Here is a 23,271-nt window from a genome sequence, read left to right on the forward strand (position 1 = left end):
CTTCCATAAAGTGTCTGGCAATAGGAGATTTGATATCCTTCATGTGTTCTATAATGCGTGTGCGGACTGGGCTGGATGTTTTGCCTACATACTGGAGATTACATTTACAGGAAATCATGTAGAACTACATTGGAAGAACTACAGTTGACAAACTGTCTGATGGTGTATTGTGTGTTAGTGGTGATGCCTGTAGTATCATAGAGAAACACTGGCATGTTCTGTCAGCTGATCCTGAAGGTGTTCACTGACCCTCCTCTCTTTTCCCACTATAGATCTGGAAGCATCAGGGACTATATGGTGAAAGCAGACTGCTATACACCCCCCCCCCCCCCCCCAGCAACACTATAGATCTGGAAGCACCAGGGACTATATGGTGAAAGCAGACCGCTATACACCCCCCCAGCAACACTATAGATCTGGAAGCATCAGGGTCTATATGGTGAAAGCAGACTGCTATACACCCCCCCAGCAACACTATAGATCTGGAAGCACCAGGGTCTATATGGTGAAAGCAGACCGCTATACACCCCCCCAGCAACACTTTAGATCTGGAAGCATCAGGGTCTATATGGTGAAAGCAGACTGCTATACACCCCCCCAGCAACACTTTAGATCTGGAAGCATCAGGGACTATATGGTGAAAGCAGACTGCTATACACCCCCCCAGCAACACTTTAGATCTGGAAGCATCAGGGACTATATGGTGAAAGCAGACTGCTATACACCCCCCCCCCCAGCAACACTATAGATCTGGAAGCATCATGGTCTATATGGTGAAAGCAGACTGCTATACACCCCCCCAGCAACACTATAGATCTGGAAGCACCAGGGTCTATATGGTGAAAGCAGACCGCTATACACCCCCCCAGCAACACTTTAGATCTGGAAGCATCAGGGTCTATATGGTGAAAGCAGACTGCTATACACCCCCCCAGCAACACTATAGATCTGGAAGCATCAGGGACTATATGGTGAAAGCAGACTGCTATACACCCCCCCAGCAACACTTTAGATCTGGAAGCATCAGGGACTATATGGTGAAAGCAGACCGCTATACACCCCCCCAGCAACACTTTAGATCTGGAAGCATCAGGGACTATATGGTGAAAGCAGACTGCTATACACCCCCCCAGCAACACTATAGATCTGGAAGCATCAGGGACTATATGGTGAAAGCAGACCGCTATACACCCCCCCAGCAACACTATAGATCTGGAAGCATCAGGGTCTATATGGTGAAAGCAGACTGCTATACACCCCCCCAGCAACACTATAGATCTGGAAGCATCAGGGACTATATGGTGAAAGCAGACTGCTATACACCCCCCCAGCAACACTTTAGATCTGGAAGCATCAGGGACTATATGGTGAAAGCAGACCGCTATACACCCCCCCAGCAACACTTTAGATCTGGAAGCATCAGGGTCTATATGGTGAAAGCAGACCGCTATACACCCCCCCAGCAACACTATAGATCTGGAAGCATCAGGGACTATATGGTGAAAGCAGACCGCTATACACCCCCCCAGCAACACTTTAGATCTGGAAGCATCAGGGACTATATGGTGAAAGCAGACTGCTATACACCCCCCCAGCAACACTATAGATCTGGAAGCATCAGGGACTATATGGTGAAAGCAGACTGCTATACACCCCCCCAGCAACACTTTAGATCTGGAAGCATCAGGGACTATATGGTGAAAGCAGACCGCTATACACCCCCCCAGCAACACTTTAGATCTGGAAGCATCAGGGTCTATATGGTGAAAGCAGACCGCTATACACCCCCCCAGCAACACTATAGATCTGGAAGCATCAGGGACTATATGGTGAAAGCAGACCGCTATACACCCCCCCAGCAACACTTTAGATCTGGAAGCATCAGGGACTATATGGTGAAAGCAGACTGCTATACCCCCCCCCAGCAACACTATAGATCTGGAAGCATCAGGGACTATATGGTGAAAGCAGACTGCTATACACCCCCCCAGCAACACACAGGGCGGCTTGATGGAGTCACCGGCTTCTACCCTAGAAAATGAACACATTATAAAGTGTAGTCACTAAGTGTATAATATATAATTACTATAATGACATCATTAGGTTGTTTTCCCTAATCATTAAAACAAATAACCTATAAGAGCTGGTCAGATATTAGCCTTCCCCATCCTCTGTGTGGTTTCTGGTCAAAATAAATTATTGAACATATATTTTGGATGTCCGTGGCGTTTAAACTTACCTCCACCACCCCTGGGCTGTATGTGTATCTCTGTGTGTGTGTGTGTGTGTGTGTGTGTGTGTGTGTGTGTGTGTGTGTGTGTGTGTGTGTGTGTGTGTGTGTGTGTGTGTGTGTGTGTGTGTGTGTGTGTGTGTGTGTGTGTGTGTGTGTGTGTGTGTGTGTGTGTGTATATACTTACATGTATCTCTCTAGCTCGGTCTTTCAGGACAGCCATGGAGCTTTCTGTCTGTCTGACAGTGAAGGCTGGAACTCCTGGCTGAAAACAGAACATAGTTCTAGTCTTGAATGCGCCCCACCGGAAGTCTCACCAAAAGAAAAAGCTATCAAAATATGTGATCTAGCGCAAGGCCCATAGGCGCGTTTTTAGCAGTGACCCGGGATGGAGTTATGAAGTTTTTCTACTGTACCATCCATTCATCCTAGGATATCATAACATCATAGAAACGGTAAAAAAAAAACTCCTTTAACAGAAACACTACCTTGAAGATGCCTCCTTTCTGCCAGGCGATCTTTTCTATGGTGTCTCCCAGGATCTGAGTGTGATCGATGCCCAGAGACGAGATGCCACACACCCACGGCCTCCTGCATACAGGAAACACTTCAATAGCTCCTACAGACTAAAACATTTATAAATGACATGCTTAATGTCCATGTGGACTGACCTACATTGGTCAAACTAAGAGACCACTTAAACTTGGTATTTAATTGGTGAGCATAAAACAACCCAGAATATGCCAAGGCCAGGCATTACAAACAAGCTAGCCATGGCTCAACAGCATCCCTTACATTTTGGGGAATGGAACAAATCTATTATAGACACAGTCAGTGTCTCAAACCCATTTCATTTGTATTTGCAGTTTTTGTAAAAAAAAAAAAAAAATGAAACAAAAACTTCATGATGGTCAGACCAAAGTGTTTTGGTCCAAAAAAGTTATAATAATCAATAATACATATTAATTTCACTGTCAATTTTATTAATTTCATTGTGGTATTTATTATCTAATGTTTGGACTAAAACACGTCCACAGAGAGCTGTGTTCTGACCTGAATAGCACGATGGATAAAGACAGAAAAGCCAATTAATATTATCTATTTCAGTGACTGGACTGACAGACATGTTGTGTGACTATTACTGTTACTTAGATAAGTAAGTCTTTATACATTTTACATGAACCAAAATAATAGGCCTACTGGATCTATAACTCCATGTCTGAGTTGTGATGATTTTAATAGAGAGACCAGACCGTCTGCTTTAATGGACATAAATGCATTAGAAGGCTCGGCTTCCTTCCCCAATATGGCGGCCGCATATCTACAAACATACCCCTAGGGGTCTTCAGAGGTACTGCATGGGCCAAATATTTTTTCTAAAAAGAAATCATCCCACGATTTTTCGTAACCCACACTGTAACCCACACTGTAACCCACACAGTAACCCACTGTAACCCACACTGTAACCCACTGTAACCCACACTGTAACCCACACTGTAACCCACTGTAACCCACACTGTAACCCACACTGTAACCCACACTGTAACCCACACTGTAACCCACACAGTAACCCACACAGTAACCCACACTGTAACCCACACTGTAACCCACTGTAACCCACACTGTAACCCACACAGTAACCCACACAGTAACCCACAGTAACCCACATTGTAACCCACACTGTAACCCACACAGTAGCCCACACTGTAACCCACACAGTAACCCACTGTAACCCACACTGTAACCCACACTGTAACCCACACTGTAACCCACACAGTAACCCACACTGTAACCCACACTGTAACCCACACTGTAACCCACTGTAACCCACACTGTAACCCACACAGTAACCCACACAGTAACCCACAGTAACCCACACTGTAACCCACACAGTAACCCACACTGTAACCCACACAGTAGCCCACACTGTAACCCACACAGTAACCCACACAGTAACCCACACTGTAACCCACACTGTAACCCACACTCCACACTGTAACCCACACTGTAACCCACACTGTAACCCACACAGTAACCCACTGTAACCCACACTGTAACCCACTGTAACCCACACTGTAACCCACACTGTAACCCACTGTAACCCACTGTAACCCACACTGTAACCCACACTGTAACCCACACTGTAACCCACACTGTAACCCACACTGTAACCCACTGTAACCCACACTGTAACCCACACAGTAACCCACACAGTAACCCACAGTAACCCACATTGTAACCCACACTGTAACCCACACAGTAGCCCACACTGTAACCCACACAGTAACCCACTGTAACCCACACTGTAACCCACACTGTAACCCACACTGTAACCCACACAGTAACCCACACTGTAACCCACACTGTAACCCACACTGTAACCCACTGTAACCCACACTGTAACCCACACAGTAACCCACACAGTAACCCACAGTAACCCACACTGTAACCCACACAGTAACCCACACTGTAACCCACACAGTAGCCCACACTGTAACCCACACAGTAACCCACAGTAACCCACACAGTAACCCACACTGTAACCCACACTGTAACCCACACTGTAACCCACACTGTAACCCACACTGTAACCCACACAGTAACCCACTGTAACCCACACTGTAACCCACACTGTAACACACACAGTAACCCACACTGTAACCCACACTGTAACCCACACAGTAACCCACACAGTAACCCACACAGTAACCCAAACAGCAAACATACACACATGATGCAATGGAACATCCAGGTTTGCTCAGCTCAGGTCATGGCTGACCCTCCCTTAAGTAGGCCTTCCACAACACACACCCACAGGGTGGGGTGTATTACCATTTATTTCAAGGCATTGATCTAGCTTCAATGGATACTTTCATAGTCATGAGCTCTTTGTTCAACTTAGATTTGACACCTTCTTCATTAACACATGACACGAGAAGACGACGAGAACAATAACATAGGATCACAGATAGTCTCAATACACATTGTTTGCATTAATTAAATTCACACAAATGCTCACGTCTCTGAAATACACACAGCTTATAGAGTTCTTTTAGATTAACAATATTACATATTTCAAATTGCCTCAACACATTACACATCGCGGTATGGCGGTATTGCGGTTACTGCACCCAGCCCTAGTATGTGTGAATGAATGTATTTTATTTGTTAAATATGTATTTGTGTGATCTTACCGTATAATGTTGGTACAGTCATAAGCACCCCCGATGCCCACTTCAATGACAGCTACATCCACCTGCATCACACAGAGATATGAATATAAATATATGAATATAACTACATTAATATATATATATATATATATTACATCCACCTGCATCACACAGAGATATGAATATAACTATATGAATATAACTAAATTAATATAAATATAATACATCCACCTGCATCACAGAGATATGAATATAAATATATGAATATAACTACATTAATATAAATACATTAATACTGATCAGGCCTGTGAGTCTCTCTATTGATCAGGCCTGTGTCTCTCTATTGATCAGGCCTGTGTCTCTCTACTGATCAGGCCTGTGTCTCTCTATTGATCAGGCCTGTGTCTCTCTACTGATCAGGCCTGAGTCTCTCTATTGATCAGGCCTGTGTCTCTCTACTGATCAGGTCTGTGTCTCTCTACTGATCAGGCCTGTGTCTCTCTATTGATCAGGCCTGTGTCTCTCTACTGATCAGGTCTGTGTCTCTCTACTGATCAGGCCTGTGTCTCTCTATTGATCAGGCCTGTGTCTCTCTACTGATCAGGTCTGTGTCTCTCTACTGATCAGGCCTGTGTCTCTCTATTGATCAGGCCTGTGTGTCTCTACTGATCAGGCCTGTGAGTCTCTCTACTGATCAGGTCTGTGTCTCTCTACTGATCAGGCCTGTGTCTCTCTATTGATCAGGCCTGTGTCTCTCTACTGATCAGGTCTGTGTCTCTCTACTGATCAGGCCTGTGTCTCTCTATTGATCAGGCCTGTGTCTCTCTACTGATCAGGTCTGTGTCTCTCTACTGATCAGGCCTGTGTCTCTCTATTGATCAGGCCTGTGTCTCTCTACTGATCAGGTCTGTGTCTCTCTACTGATCAGGCCTGTGTCTCTCTACTGATCAGGCCTGTGTCTCTCTATTGATCAGGCCTGTGTCTCTCTACTGATCAGGTCTGTGTCTCTCTACTGATCAGGCCTGTGTCTCTCTACTGATCAGGCCTGTGTCTCTCTACTGATCAGGCCTGTGTCTCTCTATTGATCAGGCCTGTGTCTCTCTATTGATCAGGCCTGTGTCTCTCTATTGATCAGGCCTGTGTGTCTCTATTGATCAGGCCTGTGTCTCTCTATTGATCAGGCCTGTGTCTCTCTATTGATCAGGCCTGTGTGTCTCTATTGATCAGGCCTGTGTCTCTCTATTGATCAGGCCTGTGTCTCTCTACTGATCAGGCCTGTGTGTCTCTACTGATCAGGCCTGTGTGTCTCTCTATTGATCAGGCCTGTGTGTCTCTACTGATCAGGCCTGTGTCTCTCTACTGATCAGGCCTGTGTGTCTCTCTACTGATCAGGCCTGTGTCTCTCTATTGATCAGGCCTGTGTCTCTCTACTGATCAGGCCTGTGTCTCTCTATTGATCAGGCCTGTGTCTCTCTACTGATCAGGCCTGTGTCTCTCTACTGATCAGGCCTGTGTCTCTCTACTGATCAGGCCTGTGTCTCTCTATTGATCAGGCCTGTGTCTCTACTGATCAGGCCTGTGAGTCTCTCTATTGATCAGGCCTGTGTCTCTCTATTGATCAGGCCTGTGTCTCTCTATTGATCAGGCCTGTGTCTCTCTATTGATCAGGCCTGTGTCTCTACTGATCAGGCCTGTGAGTCTCTCTACTGATCAGGCCTGTGTCTCTCTATTGATCAGGCCTGTGTCTCTCTATTGATCAGGCCTGTGTGTCTCTATTGATCAGGCCTGTGTCTCTACTGATCAGGCCTGTGAGTCTCTCTATTGATCAGGCCTGTGTCTCTCTATTGATCAGGCCTGTGTGTCTCTATTGATCAGGCCTGTGTGTCTCTCTATTGATCAGGCCTGTGTCTCTCTATTGATCAGGCCTGTGTGTCTCTCTACTGATCAGGCCTGTGTCTCTCTATTGATCAGGCCTGTGTGTGTCTCTACTGATCAGGCCTGTGTGTGTCTCTATTGATCAGGCCTGTGTGTGTCTCTACTGATCAGGCCTGTGTCTCTCTATTGATCAGGCCTGTGTGTCTCTATTGATCAGGCCTGTGTCTCTCTACTGATCAGGTCTGTGTGTGTCTCTACTGATCAGGCCTGTGTCTCTACTGATCAGGCCTGTGTCTCTCTACTGATCAGGCCTGTGTCTCTCTACTGATCAGGTCTGTGTGTCTCTCTACTGATCAGGCCTGTGTCTCTACTTGTCAGGCCTGTGTCTCTCTATTGATCAGGCCTGTGTCTCTCTATTGATCAGGCCTGTGTCTCTCTACTGATCAGGTCTGTGTCTCTCTATTGATCAGGCCTGTGTCTCTCTACTGATCAGGCCTGTGTCTCTCTATTGATCAGGCCTGTGTGTCTCTCTACTGATCAGGCCTGTGTCTCTCTATTGATCAGGCCTGTGTGTCTCTCTATTGATCAGGCCTGTGTCTCTCTACTGATCAGGCCTGTGTCTCTCTATTGATCAGGCCTGTGTCTCTCTACTGATCAGGCCTGTGAGCTGATACAAATGGCGTTGAGAGTGGGATTCGATCCCATTGACAGTACGACTTAATGGGTTTCGTTTCCACCAACCAGAAAGAAGGTGGGGGCGGTCCTTAAAGGTTCTATGACATTCATTTTCACTTTTTATATTTTTTTATTTGGGGGGGTTTATGACCTCAATTACACCCCAAAAAACTGAACTTTGAACATTCAGTGGATTTTCTGTGGTCTGTGGTTTTCTGAATAATTAGGCTGAAAAGTAATCTGGTTTTGGCCCTTGGAGAGTGAAGTCACAGGCCATTAATCCCGCCCTCTTTCCTCCTCGCCCCTCCCCTCCCTTATCCTTTCCTTTTGGGGGGGAGGAGCAGAGGTGATGATTGACAGGCAAAATCCCTCAACAGCGACACCCGCAGGCAAAGATTTATTTTTTCATTGCAGTTGAAAAGGCTTTAGAAATGTGAGAGAAAAACACCTGCAATGGCTCACTGGAGTGGAATTTTCAGTTAAAACTTTGTATACACGTTTGAAGGACCATGACAAAGACTTTTAATATGTTGTAAAACTGAACGTACCTTCTCTTGGAGGAAGACGTGGAAGGCCATGATGGTCAGGAACCGGAAGTACGCAGGCATGCTGCCTCCATGAGCCTCCTGCAGGGGGCGGTAGACACACCAAAACATTAAAAACATTTAAACCGCGCTACAAAACTCCAGTTTGAGGATCCAATGGAGTTAGCAAGTTTTTCATTGGTTCAATATTTATAAACCCACACACAGACGTAAAAGCTCACAACCTGTGGCGATGCGACACATGGTGAGCTTGTAGATGGGTGAGTATAAATAGGAACAATGTGTGACTAACGTGTTTAAATGCCAGTAGGATGGATAACCTCCATGTGGTAAAAATAGCACAGCGTTAAAGGTTAAAGGTCAATTTACTGCACAACATTCTCAAAAGAGAGATTGTTTTTTTACCCCATTAAGGTCTTCTAGATCAGTTGTTCTCAAACGTTGTCTTGTCAAGGACCCCCACAGACCCCCCCCCCCACGAAAATGTTTTGTGCCAAAAATAAAGCAAAATTATTCAAAATCCTTCAAACACTTTCACGATTTGAGTTAAAAATGTTCTCTTTAAAAATAGAATATGTTCAAAGATTTGCTAAATGTTCACGATTTCTCTGAAAAATTCTGATCTCTATGAGCTTGTATATCTCGTATTAATGAATACAGCCCAAGCATAAAATAATGGTTAAAGTGGTTAAAATAGCGCGGCACCGAGTGCTGCGCTATAAGCTTGTAGATCTGCTATTTTTTGAAAAAAGTTGAACATTTGTGCGAATCTTTGAATATATATATTTTTAAAGGGAACATTTGTAACTCAAATCATTGCTCCTGGGGGGTCCCTGGAACAACATATTGATCAGGGGGTCCCTGGAACAACATATTTCACAAATATTCGGTTTAAAAAATATATATATTCAAAGATTTGCACACATTTTCAAGATTTTTCAAAAATAGCAGATCTACAAGCTCATAGCGCGGCACCGTAGCCAAAGACATCTAAAAGACACGATGTGTTCCCGGTCTTAATGGGTAAAAAAGCGATGTATCCCATAAAAGCCGATAAAGTTCCTCGTTTCCCCGTGTGGTGGTTAGATGTATTTATTGATCTGTCAGACCACATGTTTGTGTCAGTGTGGTGGTTAGATGTATTTGTTGATCTGTTAGACCACATGTTTGTGTCAGTGTGGTGGTTAGATGTATTTATTGATCTGTTAGACCACATGTTTGTGTCAGTGTGGTGGTTAGATGTATTTATTGATCTGTCAGACCACATGTTTGTGTCAGTGTGGTGGTTAGATGTATTTATTGATCTGTTAGACCACATGTTTGTGTCAGTGTGGTGGTTAGATGTATTTATTGATCTGTTAGACCACATGTTTGTGTCAGTGTGGTGGTTAGATGTATTTATTGATCTGTTAGACCACATGTTTGTGTCAGTGTGGTGGTTAGATGTATTTATTGATCTGTCAGACCACATGTTTGTGTCAGTGTGGTGGTTAGATGTATGTATTGATCTGTATTGATGGTATAACATTAGTTTTGGTGGTAGATCTGGTTGAGCTGGTCATTTTAAAAGTAGTTCTCAAGTAAAAAAAAGTGTGGGTACCCTGAGCTAGAGCTAGAGTATCAATGCACATTATGTGACACATAAGTGTCACACAGGAGGCGTGTCACAATGCATGACTAATGTGCTGAAATGCCAGTAAGATGATCAGCGTTTCAGAACACAGTAACTGCCATGTGTTGCACATTATCTGCCTTTCAAAAATAACAGCGTGAAAGGTCACTTCTCTCTGTAGCTCAACTACAAACATTCTAAAAACTAGAAGAAGTGACGGATCCGTCTTGATCACTTGACTACAGAGATAATATGTACCGATTTGTGTGATGTTTGGACACAATTTGTAGGAGTAATTTAAAAAATATTATTTTGCAAAAGTCGGCCTCCTGGTGGCGCTATAATATGGCAATGTTATAAGGGTGGCATTTGTTGTTCAACGTAGTGCGAATGTGTGTGCAAAGTTTCACCGCAATCGGACGCTGCGTTCATGATTTGCAGCATGTAGGGCCACTCCTGCAAACTTTAGATGCCAATCTTAGCCAATCAGGATGGAATATGAATGTCTTGATCACATGACTATAGAGATCATGTCTACCGATTTGCCTGAAATTTGGACAAAATCTGAAGGAGTAATATTAAAAGAAATTGCCTGTTATAGCGCCACCATGAGGCAAGTGGCATTTCTTCCTCGGCCTAGTGGGAATAATGTGCATGCAAACACACACACACACACACACACACACACACACACACACACACACACACACACACACACACACACACACACACACACACACACACACACACACACACACACACACACACACACACACACACACACAGTCTCGGCCATGCCTTTGGGCCTGGCGGAGACACAAAAAAACCAACTACAACAACAATAGAAAAGTGTTCTTTTGGAACCAAACCTTAGTCTAAAAAAAACTTTAGATTAAATATCTTTACCTTAGTGTCATCCAGGCGTCCATACACCTGTTTACCTTAGTGTCATCCAGGTGTCCATACACCTGTTTACCTTAGTGTCATCCAGGCGTCCATACACCTGTTTACCTTAGTGTCATCCAGGTGTCCATACACCTGTTTACCTTAGTGTCATCCAGGTGTCCATACACCTGTTTACCTTAGTGTCATCCAGGCGTCCATACACCTGCCAGAAGTATTACATATCTTTACCTTAGTGTCATCCAGGCGTCCATACACCTGCCAGAAGTATGAGGTGAACAGTTTTCTGCTGATGGGTTTTCCGTTGATCCTGATCCTCTCTCTGACCTGGACCAGGTGGGGAGAGCTGGAGGCAAGGTCACATTCATCACTGTATTTCATCTATTTATAAGTCACATTTATCACTGTATTTCATCTATTTATAAGTCACATTTATCACTGTATTTCATCTATTTACAAGTCACATTCATCACTGTATTTCATCTATTTATAAGTCACATTTATCACTGTATTTCATCTATTTATAAGTCACATTTATCACTGTATTTCATCTATTTATAAGTCACATTTATCACTATATTTCATCTATTTATAAGTCACATTTATCACTGTATTTCATCTATTTATAAGTCACATTCATCACTGTATTTCATCTATTTATAAGTCACATTTATCACTGTATTTCATCTATTTATAAGTCACATTTATCACTGTATTTCATCTATTTATAAGTCACATTCATCACTGTATTTCATCTATTTATAAGTCACATTTATCACTGTATTTCATCTATTTATAAGTCACATTTATCATTTCAACCCATTCAGAGCGGGAACGCATCTGTGATATTTTTTGATTTCTTTGGCTATTCAAAAATAGCAGATCTACAAGCTCATAGTGCGGCACCAAGCTTGTAGATATGCTATTTTAGAAAAATCGTGAACGTTTGTGCAAATCTTTGAATACATATATATCTTGAATACAAGATTTGAGTTACAAATGTTTTTTTTATTTTTAATAAATCTGTTATTTTTGAATAGCCAAGGAAATGTTAAAAAGACACAGATGCGTTCCTGGTCTTAATGGGTTAAACACCTTGTGTCTCCATATTTCATCTATTTATCAGTTTCAACACATTCTACAAATGTTCTTCTAAATCCTTTTTCTGAAAAACCTGTTTCTATGTCAGTGGTTCTCAAACTTTTTCATGTCAAGGACCCCCACAATGATATGTATTTGGTCACGGACCCCCATCTGACATATTTTGTTCCAGGGACCCCCCACCCAGAAGGAAAGATTTGACTTTGATTTGTTCATTTTTGGGCGGTGAAACCGCCCCTATAAGTGAGATTTGGAAAAATGTACATTTTCCTGCGCTGTGATCTGGGCCCAGGAAATTAGTAGAATTATCCTGCGCTGTGATTGGCCAATCACAGCCTATTCAGGACTGTGATTGGCCAGTGTCACATGACACATGTGCATAGCCCTATATAAGCAACCATAACTTGAAAAAAACCAAAATTTGGTTTTTTTCAAGTTATGGTTTTGTCCATCATAAAGAGTGTTTCAATAAATGTATTTATCCTTTGTACATGATTGATCGACTCCATTCAGTATTGTGATTAGCTAGCAAGACACCGCCCACTTCACACAGGGTGTGATTTTTTTTCTAAATTAGCAGATCTACAAGCTCATAGCGCGGCACAAATTGACGCGCTATGAGCTTCTGAACATGTTTTGTGCCAGGGACCCCCAGGGACCCCCAGGGACCCCCAGGGACCCCCCGGAAGAGAAGATTTATGTAAAAAAAATTAAATGCAAAGATTATTCAAAATCTTCCAAACATTTTCGAGACCCCCCCCCAAAAAAAAGAAATCTAATTAGCAGATGTACAAGCTCACAGCGCGGACCAAAGTGATGCGCTGTGAGCTTGTAGATCTACTATTTTTGAATAGCCAATGTATAAAATGGATGAAGTGATTATACTTTGTATGGCAGTCAGTCAAGGTCAAGTAGTTAGGAGTGTGTGTGTGTGTGTGTGTGTGTGTGTGTGTGTGTGTGTGTGTGTGTGTGTGTGTGTGTGTGTGTGTGTGTGTGTGTGTGTTATAAATATAAAAATCAATATTTAACCATGGTAAAGGTAAAGTATTAACAAGATCTTGTGACTAAATAATAACATTGGGATCCGTGTCCTGAATAGGAACAGTTTAGAACATACAGATCTACAAGCTCATAGCGCGGCACGAGGGCCAATGAGATGAGACGTTGGTGGTACAGTAGAATATGAGCCAATCATATGAGACGTTGGTGGTACAGTAGAATATGATCCAATCATACGAGACGTTGGTGCATAGGAGATTTGCCTTGTATCTGGTGATTGGTGTGCTTTCTCGTCTGGTTTTATTTCATGCTTTTATTTGAGTTAGTTAGACAGACCTTTTTAGCAGTATTAGGTAGCAATTATATTGTTGTTAGAGCCAATAGAAGCCCCATGTTTTAGTGTTTTAATTTAATAAAATGGAAGCGTTAATCCAAAGTTGTCGTACAAACCTGTGTTCCCTTGATTGTAATAGTGAGGACCAGACCTTCCAGAGGTGGTGTAGTCGCCGACTACACCACCTCTGGAAGGTCTGGTCCTCACCGACTACTAGTCGGTGAGGACCAGACCTTCCAGAGGTGGTGTAGTCGGTGAGGACCAGACCTTCCAGAGGTGGTGTAGTCGGTACATTGATCGATTTTAAGTCTTAAGCACCGCACCCTGCACTTTACACACTTATTACTTATATGGTATTGTTTAAATTATAAGTGTTACAACTACAAGTAAGTTGTGTGTTTTAAACATGTACAGTACCTGTAGAATCCTGTTCGAAAGCCGTAACTCCTGAGGATCTGTTCAGTGAACGCACACGTTGAACCCTGAAACCACATGAAAACATGAGACACACCCTTAACACTAACTTTAATAATAATGTTCATACAACCTGAACACTAACATTAATAATAATGTTGATACAACCTAAAAACTAACTTTAATAATAATGTTCATACAACCTGAACACTAACTGTAATAATAATGTTGATACAACCTGAACATTAACTTTAATAATGTTGATACAACCTGAACACTAACTTTAATAATAATGTTCATACAACCTGAACACTAACTTTAATAATAATGTTCATACAACCTGAACACTAACTTTAATAATAATGTTCATACAACCTGAACACTAACTGTAATAATAATGTTCATACAACCTGAACACTAACTTTAATAATAATGTTCATACAACCTGAACACTAACTTTAATAATAATGTTCATACAACCTGAACACTAACTGTAATAATAATGTTGATACAACCTGAACACTAACTGTAATAATAATGTTGATACAACCTTAACACTAACTGTAATAATAATGTTCATACAACCTGAACACTAACTTTAATAATAATGTTCATACAACCTGAACACTAACTGTAATATTAATGTTGATACAACCTGAACACTAACTGTAATAATAATGTTGATACAACCTTAACACTAACTTTGATAATAATGTTGATACAACCTGAACACTAACTGTAATAATAATGTTCATACAACCTGAACACTAACTTTAATAATAATGATAAATGTCAAAAACAGTAACATTAGTTTGATTCAGGTTATACATGTGACGGTAGAGTTTAGGGCTGACCCCAATAGTTTGTATATTTGACGCTTCGTTCGATGGCACGGGATGCTTTTTTAAACTTTTTGTACCGTAGGAGACACAGGGAGAACATGTAAACTCCAAACAGAAAGGCCCTTTCGCCAACCCCACCTAGGGTATGGGCGCTGATGACGCGGAGGAGAGAACACGCCCCCGGCGGGAATCGAACCCAGGACCTTCTAGCTGTGAGGCCACAACGCTACCGACTGCACCATCGTGCTCCCACCCGACTCATTATTTAACCGCTCAAAACATTTTGATCCAGGGACCCCCCAGGAGCAAACATTTTGATCCAGGGACCTAGCCTGGTAAACCCTCCCTCCGGAAATCTAATTTCCATTTGATTTCAGCAGTGAGTCTGGCCTGATCGCCCATTCTGCAATATTGGCTGTGGGCTGGAGTTGGGCGGGAGTAATACCGTTGACTGACAACCCCTTCAGCCAATGATCGTTTTTTCCCCTTCAGCCAATCAGCAGTTCACCAGACTAATGTGACGCAACGGGACTTTTGAGACGGCCATGCCCAAAATGGGTTGCCTTATTCGGATACATGCGTGTCACTGCCCGCCCCTACCGGTTCTCTACATTTTTATTTTTAAATAGGCTCTGTCATGATTAATTGACCACATATATGAAGTTAAACAACTAAATTCTATCCAAACGATATCTTATAAGTAAATTCCGTGCCTCAAAATAGAAGTTTGAGAGCTTTTTGAAGTAAAAAAACAGCGGACAGAAAAGATGGCTGCCGTTCGTGTTTTGTCGGCTGCATTCAGGCTGCACTCGGTGCCATTCGGGCTCACTCGAACTCGCCACCTGTTTGGCCAATTATCGCTGTCAATCACAGAACGATGTGCGACGACGCTGATAGGCTCGTCCATTTGGTGTACACAGCCAATATTACAGAATGGGCGATCAGGCCAGACTCACTCCTGAAATCAAATGGAAATGAGATTTCCGGAGGGAGGGTTTACCAGGGACCCCCCCAGAAGCAAACATTTTGATCCAGGGACCCCCCAGGAGCAAACATTTTAGTTGAAAACTAAATGTAGTGTGTAATGTGTGTGTAACCCTCACCTTGCCCTTTGTTCCAGTCACATGAATGATATTGAGCTGGTCCAGTTGTTCCACCTTGAACACACACACACACACACACACACACACACACACACACACACACACACACACACACACACACACACACACACACACACACACACACACACACACACACACAGTCATGCAAAGCAACGATAATATCTTTTGACACAAAACCCAGTGTTTCCCAACCTGAGGTGCGGGGCCCTGTTGAGGCCCTGTTGAGGGGACGTCATCATACAGACAGTATTTCATACATATTATCGTAGTGGTTCTCAAAGTGTGGTCCAGGGACCCTGAGGGGGTTAACCTCCAAATGGACCCTTACAGGTCTGGAAGTTATTCTTATTATTTTTATTTTATCATTTTCTAAATTTAGAGTAACCAATTATTTTTTACCCCCTTTTTCTCCCCAATGTAGTTATATAAAGTGTCCACTGTTTGACCAGTTTGTTTTAGTAGGCTACAGTTAGTTGTTTAGTGTAGTTTTTAGTATAGTGATGCAGTATAATGATCTTCATATCATTTATTTCTTTAGGTACTAAAAAGGTCTTAAAAGTACTTAAATTGTCATTTCACTGTCATCTGGGGGTCCCGACCCACAGGTTGAGAACCAGTGATGCAGTACTGACCGTCAGTCCAGCTCTCTCCAGGAATCCTCTCATAGCGCTGAGTTGGAGCTGAGGATTCAGCCTCTCTCTTCTCACCTGAACACATCATTATTATTATTATTATGATCCTAGAGCTGAGGATTCAGCCTCTCTCTTCTCACCTGAACACATCATTAATATTATTATTATGATCCTAGAGCTGAGGATTCAGCCTCTCTCTGACTACCTGAACACATCATTAATATTATTATTATGATCCTAGAGCTGAGGATTCAGCCTCTCTCATCTCACCTGAACACATCATTATTATTATTATTATGATCCTAGAGCTGAGGATTCAGCCTCTCTCATCTCACCTGAACACATCATTAATATTATTATTATGATCCTAGAGCTGAGGATTCGGCCTCTCTCTGACTACCTGAACACATCATTAATATTATTATGATGCTACTAAAGCTGAGGATTCAGCCTCTCTCTGACTACCTGAACACATCATTAATATTATTATTATGATCCTAGAGCTGAGGATTCAGCCTCTCTCTCTGAATACCTGAACACATCATTAATATTATGATCATTATTATTATTATTATACATTGTCTGTCTGTCTCTCTCCCCCGTACTGTCTGTCTGTCTGTCTGTCTGTCTGTCTGTCTGTCTGTCTGTCTGTCTGTCTGTCTGTCTGTCTGTCTGTCTGTCTGTCTGTCTGTCTGTCTGTCTGTCTGTGCCATTCTTTCAACAGTCATGTCTGAGATAAAGGATCACATGATCATACTTAGAGTTTAGACTAGTTATTATAATTATCATCATTATCATCATTATTATTACAATAATAACTGATCGTCTCACCTGATCCAACAGACTGGCGTTGGTCTGAAGCGTGTTGAGAGCACACACTGCTTCCTGTGTGGAAAACATTATAATTATTACTATTAATACTATTAATACTAAGAATATAAAACGTAAAAAATAAATAAAGAAATTCATATTACTATTAGTATTAATACTAAGAAAACATTATTCATATTACTATTAGTATTAATACTAAGAAAACATTATTCATATTACTATTAGTATTAGTACTAAGAAAACATTATTCATATTACTATTAGTATTAATACTAAGAAAACATTATTCATATTACTATTAGTATTAGTACTAAGAAAACATTATTCATATTACTATTAGTATTAGTACTAAGAAAACATTATTCATATTACTATTAGTATTAATACTAAGAAAACATTATTCATATTACTATTAGTATTAGTACTAAGAAAACATTATTCATATTACTATTAGTATTAGTACTAAGAAAACATTATTCATATTACTATTAGTATTAATACTAAGAAAACATTATTCATATTACTATTAGTATTAGTACTAAGAAAACATTATTCATATTACTATTAGTATTAATACTAAGAAAACATTATTAATATTACTATTAGTATTAGTACTAAGAAAACATTATTCATATTACTATTAGTATTAATACTAAGAAAACATTATTCATATTACTATAAGTAATAATACTAAGAAAACATTATTAATATTACTATTAGTATTAATACTAAGAAAACATTATTCATATTACTATTAGTATTAATACTAAGCACAGAATATAAAACATTATAATTATTATTATTAGTATTAATACTAAGAAACCATTAATATTACTATTACTATTAATACTAAGAAAACATTATTCATATTACTATTAGTATTAATACGAAGCACAGAATATAAAAAATAAATAAATATTACTATTAGTATTAATACTAAGAAAACATTATTCATATTACTATTACTATTAATAATAAGAAAACATTATTAATATTACTATTAGTATTAATACTAAGAAAACATTATTCATAGTACTATTAGTATTAATACTAAAAAACATTATTCATATTACTATTAGTATTAATACTAAGCACATAATATAAAACATTATTAATATTACTATTAGAATGAATACTAAGAAAACATTATTCATATTACTATTACTATTAATACTAAGAAAACATTATTCATATTACTATTACTATTAATACTAAGCCTATAATATAACACATTATTCATATTACTATTACTATTAATACTAAGAAAACATGATTAATATTACTATTAGTACTAATACTAAGAAAACATTATTCATATTACTATTAGTATTAATACTAAGAAAACATTATTCATATTACTATTAGTATTAGTACTAAGAAAACATTATTCATATTACTATTAGTATTAATACTAAGAAAACATTATTCATATTACTATTAGTATTAGTACTAAGAAAACATTATTCATATTACTATTAGTATTAATACTAAGAAAACATTATTAATATTACTATTAGTATTAGTACTAAGAAAACATTATTCATATTACTATTAGTATTAATACTAAGAAAACATTATTCATATTACTATAAGTAATAATACTAAGAAAACATTATTAATATTACTATTAGTATTAATACTAAGAAAACATTATTCATATTACTATTAGTATTAATACTAAGCACAGAATATAAAACATTATAATTATTATTATTAGTATTAATACTAAGAAACCATTAATATTACTATTACTATTAATACTAAGAAAACATTATTCATATTACTATTAGTATTAATACGAAGCACAGAATATAAAAAATAAATAAATATTACTATTAGTATTAATACTAAGAAAACATTATTCATATTACTATTACTATTAATAATAAGAAAACATTATTAATATTACTATTAGTATTAATACTAAGAAAACATTATTCATAGTACTATTAGTATTAATACTAAAAAACATTATTCATATTACTATTAGTATTAATACTAAGCACATAATATAAAACATTATTAATATTACTATTAGAATGAATACTAAGAAAACATTATTCATATTACTATTACTATTAATACTAAGAAAACATTATTCATATTACTATTACTATTAATACTAAGCCTATAATATAACACATTATTCATATTACTATTACTATTAATACTAAGAAAACATGATTAATATTACTATTAGTACTAATACTAAGAAAACATTATTCATATTACTATTAGTATTAATACTAAGAAAACATTATTCATATTACTATTAGTATTAATACGAAGCACATAATATAAAAAAATATTAATATTACTATTAGTATTAATACTAAGAAAACATTATTAATATTACTATTAGTATTAATACTAAGAAAACATTATTCATATTACTATTAGTATTAATACTAAAAAACATTATTCATATTACTATTAGTATTAATACTAAGAAAATATTATTCATATTACTATTAGTATTAATACTAAAAAACATTATTCATATTACTATTAGTATTAATACTAAGCACATAATATAAAACATTATTAATATTACTATTAGAATTAATACTAAGAAAACATTATTCATATTACTATTACTATTAATACTAAGCCTATAATATAACACATTATTAATATTACTATTAGTATTAATACTAAGAAAACATTATTAATATTAATATTACTATTAATACTAAGAAAACATTATTCATATTACTATTAGTATTAATACTAAGAATATATTATTCATATTACTATTACTATTAATACTAAGAAAACATTATTCATATTACTATTAGTATTAATACTAAGCACAGAATATAAAAAAATATTAATATTACTATAAGTATTAATACTAAGAAAACATTATTCATATTACTATTAGTATTAATACTAAGAAAACATTATTCATATTACTATTACTATTAATACTAAGCACAGAATATAAAACATTATTCATATTACTATTAGTATTACTACTCTATAGATGGGTTTCCTGTTAACATGAGAGGATGATGCGCGCGCAGTGGAGGGTTGAGCAGTAGAGGGCGCTATTACCCGCAGCAGCTCTAGTCAAATGTACATTCATAAAATAAATGGTCTTCACTGGGTTTAATGAAAGTAGATTAAATTATGCAGTTTGTAATATCTTCTTTACTCAATAAAAATGATTTGTCGGAAGTTGGATCTGTTTGTATATAATAGCAGCATTATGCCCATCTAAATCCCAAACATAACAACAGAGTGAACGGCGCTTCCGGTTCGTTCTACCCCGCGCATGCGCAGATTGCGCACTCTGCTCTGTGATGACGTCGCGCGGAAACCCATCTATACTACTAGTAGTATTAGTAGAGTCATCCCAGACTAAACTTAACCCTGTCTTCTATCCTGAGTCATCCCAGACTAAACTTAACCCTGTCTTCTATCCTGAGTCATCCCAGACTAAACTCATCCCAGACTAGTAAACTGTGTTGTCAATAGGTGGTCCATGGTCTTTTTTAATAGAACACATTGATTTCCACAAAACTGATGACAGTGTCTGTCAAAGTATATAGTCTATGAAGCTATCTATGAAATCTATGATAATGTTTAATCAACAACACAATGTTATACAATATAGTGGGGGGGTCCCTGCTTCATCTGTCTCTCAGCTAAGGGGTCCCTGCTTCATCTGTCTCTCAGCTAAGGGGTCCCTGCTTCATCTCTCTCTCAGCTAAGGGGTCCCTGCTTCATCTGTCTCTCAGCTAAGGGGTCCCTGCTTCATCTGTCTCTCAGCTAAGGGGTCCCTGCTTCATCTGTCTCTCAGCTAAGGGGTCCCTGCTTCATCTCTCTCTCAGCTAAGGGGTCCCTGCTTCATCTCTCTCTCAGCTAAGGGGTCCCTGCTTCATCTGTCTCTCAGCTAAGGGGTCCCTGCTTCATCTCTCTCTCAGCTAAGAGGACCCCTGTGGTTCTAATACTCATTGTTAGAACAATAAATAAAGGTGTTTGTATGAACTTAGAATAACCTCAAGAGTGACCTTTGATCTACTTTACATTCATTGTTAAACACAATAAAACATTACATCATGTGACCAACTGTCACATGATTATGTCCAATTAATTATTAACTATATATTTTTTAAAGTGAACATTTTTAACTCAACTTCTGGGGGTCCCTGGAACAAAATATTTTGAAATGAGGGTCCGCGTCCAAATACATATATTATATATTATATTATACTGATAAGATAAATATAATATAACTACCCGTGGTGTAAAGTAACTAAGTACAACTTTAGTTACTAGTTACTTTGTAGATTTGGATTATTATTAAAATAAACATTATACATTATACCCACTATAGTTAAACTCTAGCTATGTTGAGCTTGTAGATCGGTTATTTAACTTGTAGATCGGTTATTTAACTTGTAGATCGGTTATTTAACTTGTAGATCGGCTATTTAACTTTTTAACAGTGTTTCTACATCGCAGTATTGATACTTTAACTTGAGTACAAATAAATACTTTCTCCACTGATAGAAAACCTAGCTGTAAATAAAGTATCTATAAAGTAATAAAGTATCTATAAAGTAATAAAGTATCTATAAAGTAAAGCTCGTCCTCTCTGCTCTCACATGTTTTAACTCTTAACGGTAAATAAAGTATCTATAAAGTAATTAAGTATCTATAAAGTAATAAAGTATCTATAAAGTAAAGCTCGTCCTCTCTGCTCTCACATGTTTTAACTCTTAACGGTAAATAAAGTATCTATAAAGTAATTAAGTATCTATAAAGTAATAAAGTATCTATAAAGTAAAGCTAGTCCTCTCTGCTCTCACATGTTTTAACTCTTAACGGTAAATAAAGTATCTATAAAGTAATAAAGTATCTATAAAGTAATAAAGTATCTATAAAGTAAAGCTCGTCGTCTCTGCTCTCACATGTTTTAACTCTTAACGGTAAATAAAGTATCTATAAAGTAATAAAGTATCTATAAAGTAATAAAGTATCTATAAAGTAATAAAGTATCTCTAAAGTAATAAAGTACCTATAAAGTAAAGCTCGTCCTCTCTGCTCTCACATGTTTTAACTCTTAACGGTAAATAAAGTTTAACAAACGGGTTAAAATAAGCTTTAAATGTGATTTATTCAGCCAGTGGCCAGTCAACCCCAGTCCGCATGCGCAGTACTGCTCCGGTCAGAACACATGGCCACAGGCTGAAATAAATCACAGATTTAAAGCTTGTTTCAACCCGTCTGTTAGATCTAATTTACCGCTAAGAGGTAAAACATGTGAGAGCAGAGAAGACGAGCTTTACTTTATAGATACATGAGAGGAAAACACTTAGAATCATGTATAATGATGTCTCTCCTCTGTGTGGAACCTCCTGTCTGAGCTGTTAGATCTATGTTAGATCTATGTTAGATCTATGTTAGATCTGTTAGATCTGTTAGATCTGTTAGATCAGAGAGAGAGCTTCATAATGGAGAGTTTTATACAGTGGTGTAAAGTAACTAGGTACATTTACTCAAGTACTTTACTTAAGTACAACTTTGAGTACTTTTTCCACCACTGAGGGTAGCTGTAGTATACAACCCTCGTAGACGTATTTATGATTCTGACGTCTTCAATCTACGAGAGTTGTAGGGTGCACTTCCCATAGTGACCTGGACTTTCTGCACTATGCCCCGTAGACACTCCAAACATTGTACAAAATGAAAATAAAGGCGCTTACCGCTGAGCCCCAAATGTTAACTGGGTCTACGGGGTAGTAGTGTAATGTAATAATCCATATCTTTCAATAAAGAAGTGTTTTAATGCCGTCTGTGGCCGATTCTGTCGGAACTTCCCAATGGGCGGTAGTGACGTGAGTGACGGGGCGCATCCGGTGGAACCCGGAATTACACTAAATGTAAACAGGAAGTTAACGAGGGTGAAAAAATGGCGTTCGGCCACAGACGGCATTAAAACACTTCTTTATTGAAAGATATGGATTATTACAT

At 38.5% G+C, this 23,271-nt stretch overlaps 1 protein-coding gene across 4 annotated transcripts in view; it reads right to left on the reverse strand.

Moving 5' to 3' along the window:
- LOC308077692 (folylpolyglutamate synthase, mitochondrial-like) overlaps positions 1–23,271 on the reverse strand; it is a 39,191-nt gene that overhangs the window by 15,548 nt on the left and 372 nt on the right. For all 4 annotated transcript variants that reach the window (XR_013932421.1, XR_013932422.1, XM_080418552.1 and 1 more), the window contains exons 2-10: positions 17,291–17,344; positions 16,460–16,534; positions 15,807–15,860; positions 13,865–13,929; positions 11,245–11,359; positions 8,502–8,579; positions 5,425–5,486; positions 2,719–2,821; positions 2,418–2,495 (exon numbers count right to left, since the gene is read on the reverse strand). Coding sequence is in view for 2 of the 4 variants with exons in the window: in XM_080418552.1 (XP_080274678.1) it covers positions 2,418–2,495; positions 2,719–2,821; positions 5,425–5,486; positions 8,502–8,579; positions 11,245–11,359; positions 13,865–13,929; positions 15,807–15,860; positions 16,460–16,534; positions 17,291–17,344 (684 nt within the window). In the remaining 2 variants the exon portion in view is untranslated. The remainder of the gene's footprint in view (positions 1–2,417; positions 2,496–2,718; positions 2,822–5,424; positions 5,487–8,501; positions 8,580–11,244; positions 11,360–13,864; positions 13,930–15,806; positions 15,861–16,459; positions 16,535–17,290; positions 17,345–23,271) is intronic.

The sequence above is a fragment of the Gymnoscopelus braueri genome (genome assembly GCF_963280865.1).
Source record: "Gymnoscopelus braueri genome assembly, chromosome: 22".
Classification (NCBI taxonomy): Eukaryota; Metazoa; Chordata; class Actinopteri; order Myctophiformes; family Myctophidae; genus Gymnoscopelus; species Gymnoscopelus braueri.